Genomic DNA, 13,256 nt, shown 5'->3' with positions numbered 1-13,256 from the left:
CAGTGAATATAATCACTTGAAGTCATTGGTGATCTTAGCAAGAACCACTTTGGTAAAGTGGTAGGGGCAGAATCCAGATAAGAGTTGATTAAGATATGAGTAGGAAGTTGGAATTGGGGAAAGAACATTTAGAAAGCTTGGCTGTGAAGAGAAGAGAAACAAACCTCAAGGGGACTGTGGGTGGAAGGGGACTTTTTAATTTTGTTAAAGATTTTATTTATTTATTTCTAGAGAGAGAAGAAGGGAGGGAGAAAGAGAGGGAGAGAAACATTGGTGTGTGTGAGAAACATCAATTGGTTGCCTCTCTCATGTCCCCAGGCATGTGCCCTGACCAGAAATCTAACCGGGGACTTTTCGCTTTGCAGGATGATGCCCAACCTACTGAGCCACACCAGTCAGGACGGGAGAGAGGACTTTTTTAGATGAGACTGTAAGATAGTTAAACGCTGATGATAAAGATCCACTAGGGTTGGAGGAGAGGGGTTGAATACACAATACAGGACAAAAAGATACTAATCGGTAGTAGAAGATTCTTGAGAAGACAGAAGGGATGAAATTCAAAGCACAGATGAAGCGACTGATTTTTGGGAGAAGTGCACTTTCTTCTTTGGAGCCAGAGGCAAGTACAGAGAAAGAAAGCTGATGCAGGTGGTTTTGTGGATATGATAGTAAGACAGTAACGAAATTCCTGGATCCTGGCTTCTGTGTTCTAGAGAAAGGGAGGTAGGGTGGAGTGAAGGTAGTGCGTGGGGGGGCGGGGGGATGTGACTACATCAAAAGGTAGCTTTGATGCCACTTATAATCTCCATCAACTCCCTCTTAGCCTTTCCACCCCAATCTTCATCTTCATCTTTGATGTGGAAAATTGCCTTCTCGATCTTATACTTAAAAAATCACTTTTTGAAAACTGATGTATAACATGCAATGTATATATCAGATACCACTTTCAACCAGATTACTGCCCCAAGTCCCGACTTTACAGAAATTTTGGATTACATTTGAGAAGCATAGAAAAAAATTGAAGTGGTCCTTTTTTTTTAAGATTTTATTTATTTATTTTAGAGAGAGGGAAAAGAAAGGAGAAAGAGAGGGAGAAAGGAGAAAGGAGAAAGAAACACCAATTGGTTGCCTGTTCCATGCCCCAACTGGAAACCTGGCCTGCAACCTAGGCATGTGCCCTGACCTGGAGTCAAACCGGCGACCTTTTGTCTTGCAGGAGAACACTCAACCAACTGAGCCACACCAGTCAGGGATGAAGTGGTCCTTGATGATAAGGGGAGAGAAAGCATGTGATTTTCCCCAGCAGAGCTCAGGAGAGATGGATCAAACCAGAGACGGACACTAGAAGCAACCTGGAGCAGGGGTGCTGAGGAGAAGAAAGTTAGCAGCCCTTTCTTTCAGGTGGGCATTTATCCCCATTGGAGATAAAACTACCCTTCCTACTACTCACTTCCAGCAATGGAATTCTAAAGGGGATGGTCCTTTAAGAAAGTTGAGACCAGGTACACGCTTTGCTTTCTGAGTAGCCAGGGTGACTTGAGGTGACCTGAATTTAGATTTTCTCAAATCCGGCATACCTTTTTTCCATATGAATCCTAGCAAATGGCAAAGATTGATCGAATCATATTTTGCAGTCCCCGTGAAGTAACTGAGTAATAAATGATCATCAACAGATGCTAAAACCATTATATGAAAGGTTGCTGGGGACCAGGATAGTCACAAAGTCTTAAAGTGTCACTCTGCCGACAACCTATTAACTATGAGTGAAAGAAGTTAACTTTATAATGGAGAGATCTAGCTGATACGGCCTTCACCAGGTGATCAAATTTAGCCTCCCCAATGGTGGGGCAGCTTTTGATCATGTGGCTCCTGAAATGATGTAATGAGAAGCAGGTGACATTTACATGATAGTCTTGCCAAAGGAGTTTAACCGGAATCTAATCACGAGGAAGTAATCAAATAAATCTAGAATGTAGGGCACATTGACCAGGCCTGGATTAAAAGAAATTGAATGTCGTGAAAAACAATAAATAAGAGAGACTTGTTCAAGATTAAATTAGACTAAAGAAATAAAGCAACCAAATGCAAAAAACCTGGATTGTATCTAAGTAAATAAACAGAAATAAGGGTATTACGGCAACTGAAGAAATTTGAATGAAAACTACATATAGATGATATTATTGTTAATATGAATTTGGGGGTGCAGTAATGCAGGAGAATGTTCTTATTTTTAGTACATGCATACTGAAGAATTTAGAGGTAGAGTGTCATGTCTGGAACTTTCTTTCAAGTGGTTGAAAGAGAGAGAGAGAGAGAGAGAGAGAAAAGCAAACCATTAATAATTGGTACACTCAGGTAAAAACAAAAAAAGATTTAAAAAGCTTGATGCAGTCTATTTCTTCATTACTTCAAACATTTTCCTTTGGCCATGACCTTGGATCACTTTATGCTTATAAGCATAAACTGTGCTCCTTAATGTGCTAAATTAGATTGAAATCTTTAAAAGCATAGGAAGACAGTTGTTCTGCAACGCTCTTTAACATAAGAGAACTTCTAATTTTCGTGAAAGTAAAAGTGAAGATATGATAAAGTGGGAGAGAAAGCCATGCAATAATAAAAAGAACTTTCCTGGAAGTCAGAAAATCTTTGCGTGCAGCACTTAGCCACCGGAATGTAAGTTTCCTGGTCTGCTGCGTGGGGCTAATGGTATCCCTTTCATTAGCTTGCTGTGCAGGTTCAGGAGAAACAGGATGTGAAAGTCTTCATAGACTGGAAATGGGGATGCAAGTGGAGCAATTTTTGTTATCAGGCCATGGTGATGTTCTGTTAGCAGTGGCTCTCAAACTTTATTATATCTAACGAGCAACTGGAAAGTTTCACTAAAAGTATAGCTTCCAGTCCTGCCTTCAGAGATTCTGATCCAATAGGTCTGGGCTGGGGCCCAGAATTTAGTTTGTAAAAGCACCCCAGATTATCTGGGGCAAGGGATCTGAAAACCACACTTAGTTGCCATGGAGGTTACTGTGATTTAAAAGCCTTGCTACTCGATGCCCGTGATGGGCCAGCAACATCATGAGTGAGCGCCTGGGAGCTTGAAAATGCACACTCTGGCCCCACCCCAGGCCTACTGAATCAGTCTGGTTTGTAACAAGATACCCAGATGATTCCTTTGCACATTAATATTTGAGAAACGTGAATCTAAAGGGCAAGACTTATTGGTGATGTCTCTTTTTTTGCCTTGGTCACTGATTCTCTGCCTGCTCTCAGACAGAATTGGGGTAGCACCCTTGCCATTACTGACGCCTTTAACCTCACTTAACTCTTCTCTGTGCTTCTCTTTGTTTCTGGCTCCATAGTCCTAATAGATCTTGATAAATATAACCAGGCAATTAAAATATAATCTATGCCATTAACAGGCTAACCAAAGCATACTGACTTGGGATCCAAATCTAGTTAAGCTAGGCATGTGATTTCTTTTTCTTTTTTATTGTAGTGAAGTAACAAAAAAGTTACCGTTTTACTCATTTTTAAGTGTACAGTTCAGTGACACTGAATACATCCAGAACTTTTGGTGTGTGATGTTGAATAAGTCACTTAGCCTCTCCAAGCTTCATTTCATTATCTTTAATATATAAATAACATTACCTACTCCTGCAGAGTAGGAAATATACAAATATAATATACAAATGTGCCTAGGACCCATAGACAATGTTCAATAAATGCTAATTTCCTTCCTTTCTTATGCTTCAAGTAGTTTTTCAGACAGCCCTGGATGTGTATAACAAATAACATCTACAGAAATCAACTGATAAGAATCTTAAAAGCATGTACAAAAATCTACATATTCTAGGCACATTATTGCCTTAGAACAGGGCAATTTATAAGTAGAAATATTCTATATTCTACAGAATCAGGCAATTTGAAACAGCTCAAGTCAACAGCAGCCAATTACATTTTGTTGGGGAAATTATATTTTGGAAAGCAACCACCCTTTTGTGTCCATCGTTTAGAAATTCTTGTATTGACTATATTTAGATTATTTTATAAACAGTTGAAGTACAATCATTATGTTCATATTGATAGCTTTCACAAATGGTGCTTTCAACCTTGGGGCTCATGCAGTTGGATGAAGCATTTGAATCCCATTTGTGTACAGATTATCTTTTACGGAGAATGTGAAATTGAAAACGGGTTACATGAGGTAAACGGAAAAGATTAGTTTAGCTTCAGAATTAGACTATTAGAACAGGGGAAGGGAATTTAAAGATCCTCTCCTCCAGTACTCTTATTTTACAAACAAGGAAGTTCAGTTTATATCCAGAGACCTAGTAAGTTGTCCTCAATCACGTGGTGTTACTGGCAAAGCTGGGACCAGAGCCCAGGGTCCAGGCGTGTGTCTCGTGTCACCTGACCTTGAAGAATGGGTGACACTTCCAGCAGCGTAGGTGATGACAAAATGGTTATAGGGAGACTGAGAGCCCTCCAGGTAGGGGGATCAACAGAATTTCATAGAGCCTGGCTCTGAAACCAAGGAACTGATGGATGTGTCCGGGTGTGTCACAGAGTGGGGAGGCTGGAAGGAGAGACAAAGAGGAAGGTTTGTGATGGGAGAAGAGAGTATTGGATTCTCTCTTGTAACAGAATATCATAGAGAGGTTTAGGAATTTTATGGGGTGGGAGGGACTTGATTTTATAGTTTATATGGCTCTTCCATATTTGTATTCTCTTGTAGTCTTCATAGCAACCTCGGGGAGTAGGTATTTTTTAGATGATGGTCTAATATTCAGAGATCATGTTCTTTGAAAAGCACAGATTTGAACTCAGGCTCTGAATGGAAAGCCTGTATAGTCTGATTCTTAAAAGCCTGAATTTTAAATCTGGAGCCAGGCAAACTGGATTCAAACCTTTCTGGCCTCATTTAGAAGCCGTATGACCTTGAGAGGAAAAACATAATGGCCAAAACTTAGTGTTTATACATAGGGTATGTTATAAATGCATAGAAATAAATACATATTACTCATTTAATCCAACATCTCTATGGCATACCATATTTTGCCACATATAATGTACACTTTTTTGCCCAAATTTTTTAGGGAAAAATAAGGATGCATATTATATATGGGCAGTACTAATTCTGTATCTGTGAAAGTGTTTTTAATTCTTTTATTTATGCTTATGTGTTAAAAGTATAACTCTAGAAAGCAATAACGATATCCATATGCAAAATATTACCCTGGAATATGATCAACAGTTTTGTTTCTAAATATAAATAAATAAAGAATTGAATTTAAAAATTAGAATGAAAGTGTTTTTTCCTGAAAGTTTGGACCAAAAACGTAGGTGTGCATTATACATGGCAAAATATGGTATATTCTATTATTATCACTATTTTAAAGCACACCCCCCCCAAAAAAAAGAGAGCAAAAGGAAAAAAAGGAAGAGTGTGTGTGTCTCAGTAGAAGATAAGGAACACCCTCCCCCAAGATTCCCTGTCTCTTGATTTATAATATAGTCTCAGTTCTTTGGATCCCACTAGTTCTCTTCCCACTGTGATACTGTGGTCGATTCATTCACTATGCAAACATATTCACCTTCTCCCCTCACCTTCTTAGGAGGAGTCTACTTCTTTCCCCTTGACTTTGGGCTCAACCGTAAGACTCCCCTCGGCCAAGGAGATATAAGCAGATATAACAATGAAACTTGAATGTTTTTTCCCAAGAAACCTATTCCATTCAGTGGCAACAGTGAGAGAATCTTCACACACAATCTGGGGATCTGAACAATGTAGAAATGGGAGTTTCCCATCTACTAACGATAAACTGCGCTGTTCGGTTAATACCTAGCTTGTAAGTGCAATAATTGCAGTGGGTAATACAAGTTCAATAGATGTATTCTTTAAATATCTTATGTAAGTCACCCTTCTGTACATTGAATCTCGTGTTAAATGCACCAAAGGGCTGTTTAAGGAAAGGCCATGTTGAAATTTTTCACAAATATTCACACCCTTGTATCTCCATGGGATTTTTTCTATCTTCCCTGTGGGGCAGCATCTCCACGGGAGGGCATCCACACGACAATGACAACAATAATGTTAAAATGCTTTCCATCACTCTTTATTTCAAAAGTGCTTTGCTAACAGACTAATCTTCACAACATTCAAGGGAGGTAGATAAGTATTACACCACTTTCACAGATGGAGAAACTGAGGCAGAGATTAGTAAGTTTTGTTGAAGGGCATAATCGATGGCACAATTAGGAAAAGAATGTGTCGTAGTCACAGATCACTGGCAACCTTTCCCATGACTGCTGAATCCCACCAACACAGCAGCAGCGGAGGCAGCACGGAAGCAAGTCATCGGTGGTTCTGCCAGTCTAAGGCTACACCTCTCCTTGCAGACACCGGATGTTGAATCTGCTGTCCCTTGGCAAGTATTTCGCTCACACACATTCTCACACGACTATATCTCTAAAACAGAGAAGAGAGGGATCGTAGTAGGTACAGACAGAGGGGGCGGAGAAACAGGCCTGGGAAGGAGGAAGATAGGAGGAAAACCAAACTGATATCAAAGCGAGGGCAAGAAAGAACAGGAGGACCACCTGGGAAGCAGCCCAACAGAAAGGACCGTCACAGTGGAAATGGAGTGGCATTCCATTTGAAAAGCTCAGACATTCAGAAATGCTATTAAAGGGTAATTCTTAGCAATGACATTACTGAGCCACTCTTCATGGCTTTGCCAAATATAATTATCAGGTCCTTCTGACATTCCCAGGAGGCAGAGCCACTCCTTTCTCCTGGTCCAGACCGAGTGTTGATGTGATTGATCTGACACTGCGGAGGCTGTTGACAACTCAAATGCACACATCCGCCAGGCTGCCTCTCTTCCTGGACTCTCTTCTTTGAAAAAAAAAATGCATTTTAAGATTCTGCATGCCTGAAAAATTCCCAAAACATTTCCTAAATGTTTGATGCTTCACAGGGTAAGGATCCCACGTCTGGTTTTTGTCAAGGGGCCATCATGGGCATCCATGGGGCTTAACAACCCCTCTCAGCCCATCCTCCTTCAGACAACATGGGATATTTTAAAAAATGAAATTTGTGGATGCCAGCTGTCTAGAAAAGAGCTGAAGGGCAAGGTGAAGAAATAACCTTTTTGGCTCTTTCTAGTACGAAGTCATTATAAGCGATGGTGACTGACACACTGCCAGCTGCAACGGAGGTGATGATGGCAGAGCCAGTACCAAATGAGTGGGGTGACAAGGACCCAGCAGGGAGGGGCTGAAGTCAGATGAACAGGTGAGAGAGGCAGCACAGGCAGCTGAAGAGGCGGAAGTCAGAGCAAAGAGGTGATAGCTGAAGAGGAGATGAGAGGAGGTGCCAGTGTGTTTGAGGCTGAGTGGGAGGCGGCTGCACTACTGTGTGTGTAGATCTCCCTTAAAACCGGTCAGAGCCAGAAATGCATCCTTTCTTCCTTTATGTCAAGAGGCAGCATCATTCTTTCAGGTGTCTAACTTTAAACTTCACCACTTCTCTCGGAGAAAAACAGTCAGCTGCCAAGTCTGACTGATTCCATTTCTGCAATGCCCTTCACATTGGTTTCCCTGGTTTTTACTACAGCCTCCTCTCAGTCCTCCTGTTGTCTCATCCTAACCAGGGCCAAACACTCCTACCTCATCTCCCGGGCCCCAGTTTTCTCTAAACTCAGTTCTGTCTTCGAATCTTCCTCCTGGAGCACAGTTTTGATCAGGTTACTGCCCAATATGGTAAGTCCCCATGTTCTCACTGCCTCCCAATGATCTCATCATCTTGAATCTCCAATGGGACTTTGCATCTAGTGAAGTTTTCTCTCCTTTACAAATCTCCACCTGCCCAAAATGCCAGCTCACAAGACTTAGCTTAAATGTCACTTCCTCTGGGAAGCCTTCCTTCAAGTTGCTTAGCTCTCTGTGCTGAGCTACCAATGCACTTGAAGGCATGCACTAATCACGTACATGACAGCTGTGTCCAAGTCTCCCCTCCCCTACCAGGCTGTGTCCATGATTTGGCAGGACAGAGGGTGGTGAACTGGGTCAATACTTATGTCAACTTTCTAGAGCACCTACCAAAAAATAAGTATTGCATTTCCTTCTCAGGTAAGTAACTGCTTAACAGTGAAATGCATTGAGATAGACCCATTCTTGAATGGAGACACTGATCTGGCTCTCAGGATGTAACAAATCCACAATGTGCTCTGAGGGATGGGGCAGGGGCAGTCAGTTGAAACTATTTCTTTTCATGTCAAGACCTGGGACTGAGGTTCTACTTTGCCATTCCCTAGTCAGGTGGTTCTCTGAGCATCATTTCCTCACGTCTACATGACCTCCCACAATTAAGGATCAAATGAGAAATATTTGGGAAATCTATCCCAGTGGCCGTCAATCCCAATTAGGTATCATAATCCCCTGAGAAGCTGCCAAAAACTAGAGCAGACCAGGCCCCAACCCGGGTCAAATGAATAAGAACCCCCTGGGAGCAGGACTCAGTGGGGTTACTTACTTATTAAATACTGTTTCTACTGCATAGCCAAGGTGGGAAATTTCTGTTAGAAACTCATAAATGCCACGAACAGTAGAACAAGGTGTTTTAGGCCACTGGCTTAATTATCCTTGATTTGTTCGGTTAAGAATTAGTTTGATGCTTTTATAGTTCCATTGCGTGGGTGGGTACTTTTTGTGTTCTACATTGTTGTTTGTATGCTTAAGTGATGAATTCTGAGCGAAAACACCCAGCACAATGCTGTACACAAAAATGTACCTAACTTTAATAATTTTGTTTTTGAGAAAACATCTGAGGGTCCTCTAAAACCTTGCTACCCAGAACTGTGCTGACCAGACAAGCAGGACTGGCATAACCTGGGAGCTTGTGAGAAATGTAAAATCTCAGGTCCGTCTCCAGAACCTGCATCCTAACAGGATCCCCAGATGGAGCAATAGGTGAAGCAAAGGCAAATTTTTCTCAGTTCACACCCATGTCCCCAAGGGGGTGGGACGGCATGAAAAGTCAAGTTTGTCTCCTGTAAGCCATTGAAGTTTGGGAGTTTATCCAGATGCTTCTTCACTAAAAGGTCCATTTGGTAAAAACTTAAGGTAAGAACACAAATCCTTAGAGAAGGATCTTTACTTTCAAAGAAGCCTAGTCTTCACAGTGTTCTATAAATAACCAGTTCCTCTAAGAGATTTAAACTATAATAATGCACACAATAAATTGCTGCCCATTTGCTTTATGCAGTGCTTCAATAATAAGTGTATGTGTATCTTACTGAACGTACAGTCCCCAAGACCCAGATTTCAAAATGACGAAGGAGGGAAGCTTAGCCAATGCTTTGAACTATGGACCCACGCCCTTGGATGACGATGATGTAAGCGGCACTCCTTCAAGACTATGCAGACCACACTACAGTCAAGGAGTTGTAGCAAATTCTGAACATTATCTCGACCAACTCCCTTGTTTTGTGGAGAGGAAAGAACACAGCCGAGGATTAAAAGGTACCTAAGGTCAGAGAGCACTTGAGGCAGAACCAAACTCAGAATTCAAGCCCTGACTCCTAGTCCTACTACACTCCCTATACAGCCTCTGCCGTACCTGTTCCTCCTTCCCCAGCACACGGCCTTGCAATTTCATTCTCAGAAATTGCTGACGGGCCTTGGCACTTAAGTGTCCCTTCGCTTCTGCCAGATACTGCTATGCCCAGCTTCCAGGGCTGTTTTTAACACTAGGCTACAGGAGAAGCTATATCACAGCTCAACCAAAACATCCATTTATCAATCCATATTTCCAAATGTATTGGTAATGGATTCTTTAAAAAGCCTGATACTAACTGCGTAATGTAGACTACATAGCATTACTATTTGCTAGCACCAGAAGCACAGTGAGGGGAGGACCCCTAGGTGGCCTAAGGTTAAAACCAAGGGCAGCCATGAACTCAGTGGTACCAAGTAGGGAGGGAACTACAGAGGGAAGGCCCAAAGGGGAGCACAGTGGGAAGGCAGCACCTTTAAAGAACATACACAGTGTGACTATAAAATTGCAAGTCTTCTCTTTTAATAAAACAAACATGACAGAATGTAGACATCTAACCGAACATTTCTCCCTCAAAGTAGCTACATTCTCAGTTCCGACAGAGCTACCTTTGTGGGCGACATTATTTGAACTCCTCTTTGGAGAAGAACCTTAAAAGGAAGTTTAGGAGCCACATCAGAAAATACCCTTCCAAATGTCGGGCTGTTTCAAATCAGAAAGTCTGCCCTCAGAGGATGCCACAGAAAAAAATGAACAAGGCGCTGCAGCTCTCATGGAGGTTCCTAAAGACCTCTGCTGCGCGACAGCGTCACCACTGGAGAAACGTGGTGGGCAGGGCCTCCCAGGGTGGTCACGCCCAGTGGGAGGGCGTTCATTTGGGTAGAAAAGTTCCGCTGTTAAAAAAAAAAAGAAAAAAATCAGCCGCACTCCTTTATAGTCACACTTGCATTGGATTAAAAAAAAAAAAATACAACAACGACACTCACACATGGTTCTGTGTGAATTCTCATTAGGAGACATGACATTCAGAATTATAGCACTCATAGTGATAGTTTTCAGAAGACTGTAACAGCTTCTTTGCCATGTAAGAAGGTGCAACTGTTTACCTGAATGTTTTCTTAAATAAGTGACTACTACCACGCTAAGTGTCCTACTTGGAGCTCTGTGACAGGTTACTGACCGCAAGTCCGTGTTCCAGACATTCTTTGCCAACACAGATTAAGCACAAGGGAGCCACCCCCACAGTCTTAGGGTGAATTGGGAAAGGGCCGGTTAAATGAGGAAACAGGCCACTCCTTGGTAAAAGTTTGTAGTTTTCTTTCCCAATACATCTTCTTTTTATTGAGAACTTCCATTTTTATCCTGTGTTCCTCCTCTGCCATCTCACACTCTCGCTCTATCTGCTGGATTTTGGCCACATGCACCTCATTCATTTGTATCAGCTGCAGTTGTAAGATGGACATTTGTTGATGGTGTTCTTCCTCATGCATCTTTTTTAAAGCACCTTCCTGAGAGGTTTTGCTCCTGTAGTTTTTATTGGCTGTTATTCTGACAGCTGAACACGAGGGTTCAGGTTGAGAGGTCCCCTCACACACTGGAAAATGTATGAACTCTTTCTCATCATCGCACAGTTCTCTATTTGAAACAGCAAATGATTCTGAAAAACAGTAGCAGAAAACATATGTTCAAAGATTTTACAGGCAGAGAGTAAATCATCCTACTTCAACGACAGGGTCCCCCACTCCAGGATGGATCTGGAATAGCATCTGCTTTGGCCTGCGTGTCAACAGGGGCCCTGGCCACACCTGACTTTTTAAAACCCCATAAATCCAAAGCAAGTTTCCCTTGAGACGTAATGATAAAGTGTTTCATGGTGGCATTTCTAAAACTGCAGACTACAGGAACAATGGTCAGCAACTACACGTATCAAGAATTGATGACTGTGCTACGTTGATGTAAGTTCTGAACTGAAGTATGCACAGCTCCAAAAGGGCGGAAGACCACAGTGCGAGGCCAACGGGGGGGGGGGGGGGGGTTCAGATTCCGTTCTCCCTCGGTTGGATCTCCCTTGCCCGCTCTCGCCCAGCCCAGCCGTGAGCACACATTCCACACCCCCAGGGGACCGTTGCTCTATTTCCTCATCACTTCCCTCGCCCTGGATAATTATCTCATAAATGTTCCTCCTTGAGAAGTGAGTCTACCCTCCCTGGCTTAACTTACCTAGCGTGCCATTTCTCTTCGGCCTCCCACCTCTGGCTGTTAAGAATTCAGATCCAAAGACACTTGTGAATGTCCCTGTTATGTTACCTGTCCCTAGCAGCAACTGATACTTTTTGAATTTTCTGTCCCTCTATTAGTTTCTGAACCATTGCCCACCCCTAAATTTTCTGCAGCTTCCTCTCTGACTGCATCTTCTCAATTTTCTTTCGGGACTCAGACTCCTGTTCCACCAACCTCTTACCTTTTCATACTCCCCTGAGGTGCTTCTCTTTAACTGTTTTCAGTCACCCTAAGTAACCCTCATAATCTGGTTCTCGCCTTCCTTTACCTTTCTTGCCCTACTCTTCAAAATTCCCTGCGCACCCTTCAATCCTATCACAAACTAGTCACATTCTTAAAGGCCATGCTCTTTTCCATAATTCTGACTCACTGCTCCATCAGCCTGAAGTTGGGCTTAAATACTGCCTGTCCCCGCAGCTCACCCAAACACAGCCCTAGTCCGGTCTCCCTTTCACTGCCTCCCCTAACTCCTGCTTCACTCGGGGTCAATGCCACTTGCTCTGTGGAACCTCAGCTCTCCCTTCTCTGCACTGACTCTCCTATTACTGTACTTGATGCGTACAGGGTGGGGGAAATGTAGGTTTACACTTGTTCATGCTGAAAATAATACAATAATTAATAAAAAAATAATATAAGAATAAACTCTATGTTTTGTGTACTCCTACCTGTAAACCTACTTCTGCACCCTGTACTGGTATTATTTGGGGACCATGCCTTATTCATTTCTTTTATCCTTGCGACCAGTGACTTTGCCTGGTACACAGTGGATGCCTCGTAAATATTTACTGGCTGAAGCCTTGAACAGAAACGGAAAAGAGCATATGGATACAAAATGATACCATCTGAGGTGGTGCCCATTTACACCATTATTTTTACAGGACAGTGAGATTAACATCAATTAGGGAGTTTCAGCCAGGAAACCACTAACTCCTCTAACCCATGGAGTCTTCTAGCTGTGACTCCAAGGCTTTCTTGGGAAGCTTTACACCTTCAATAATGAGAATTGTCTCCTTGGAGAAAAATGCCATCAGTTTATTCACAAGAGCTGGCTACAACATTGTGTCCACTCCGATATTCCAGAAGATGGGATGCTGGGAATGTTAATGGCTAGTGGGGGAATCTAACTCCTCATTCTCTGTTAACAAAAGGAAAGTGGCTACTGTTGAGATGATTTCACTCCAAAGGGTAGGATAACAGGCATAACTAGTCCCTAACTGAGGTTAAAGAAAGGGTAAAAATCTTACTTTTCAAAGAGAAGGTGAAGAAAGAGTACTTCTGTGCCATCCAGAGACAATGAAACGTCTCCCTAGGAATCCTTCCCAACTCCAAGGGCTCTGGCCTCTACTAGATGTCCGTCCTTCATGCTGCTGCCACCTCTCAAGCCTATGTCTGGCAGAGCACTTGTGAAAGCCAGAGGTTT

At 42.4% G+C, this 13,256-nt stretch overlaps 1 protein-coding gene across 3 annotated transcripts in view; it reads right to left on the bottom strand.

The window, feature by feature from the left end:
- Window positions 1–13,256, bottom strand: part of LOC114496342 (myb/SANT-like DNA-binding domain-containing protein 3) — a 122,918-nt gene that overhangs the window by 88,684 nt on the left and 20,978 nt on the right. The window contains exon 3 of one of the 3 annotated variants that reach the window (XM_028511672.2): window positions 6,092–11,213. The exons of the other annotated variants lie outside the window; for them this stretch is intronic. Coding sequence (XP_028367473.1) covers window positions 10,804–11,213 — 410 coding nt within the window. The 3' untranslated portion in view covers window positions 6,092–10,803. Of the gene's footprint in view, window positions 1–6,091; window positions 11,214–13,256 lie in introns of those variants that run through there. 3 annotated transcript variants of the gene reach the window in all.

Source organism: Phyllostomus discolor, chromosome 3 (genome assembly GCF_004126475.2).
Source record: "Phyllostomus discolor isolate MPI-MPIP mPhyDis1 chromosome 3, mPhyDis1.pri.v3, whole genome shotgun sequence".
Lineage (NCBI taxonomy): Eukaryota > Metazoa > Chordata > Mammalia > Chiroptera > Phyllostomidae > Phyllostomus > Phyllostomus discolor.
This window is presented reverse-complemented; position numbering and strand designations above follow the sequence as displayed.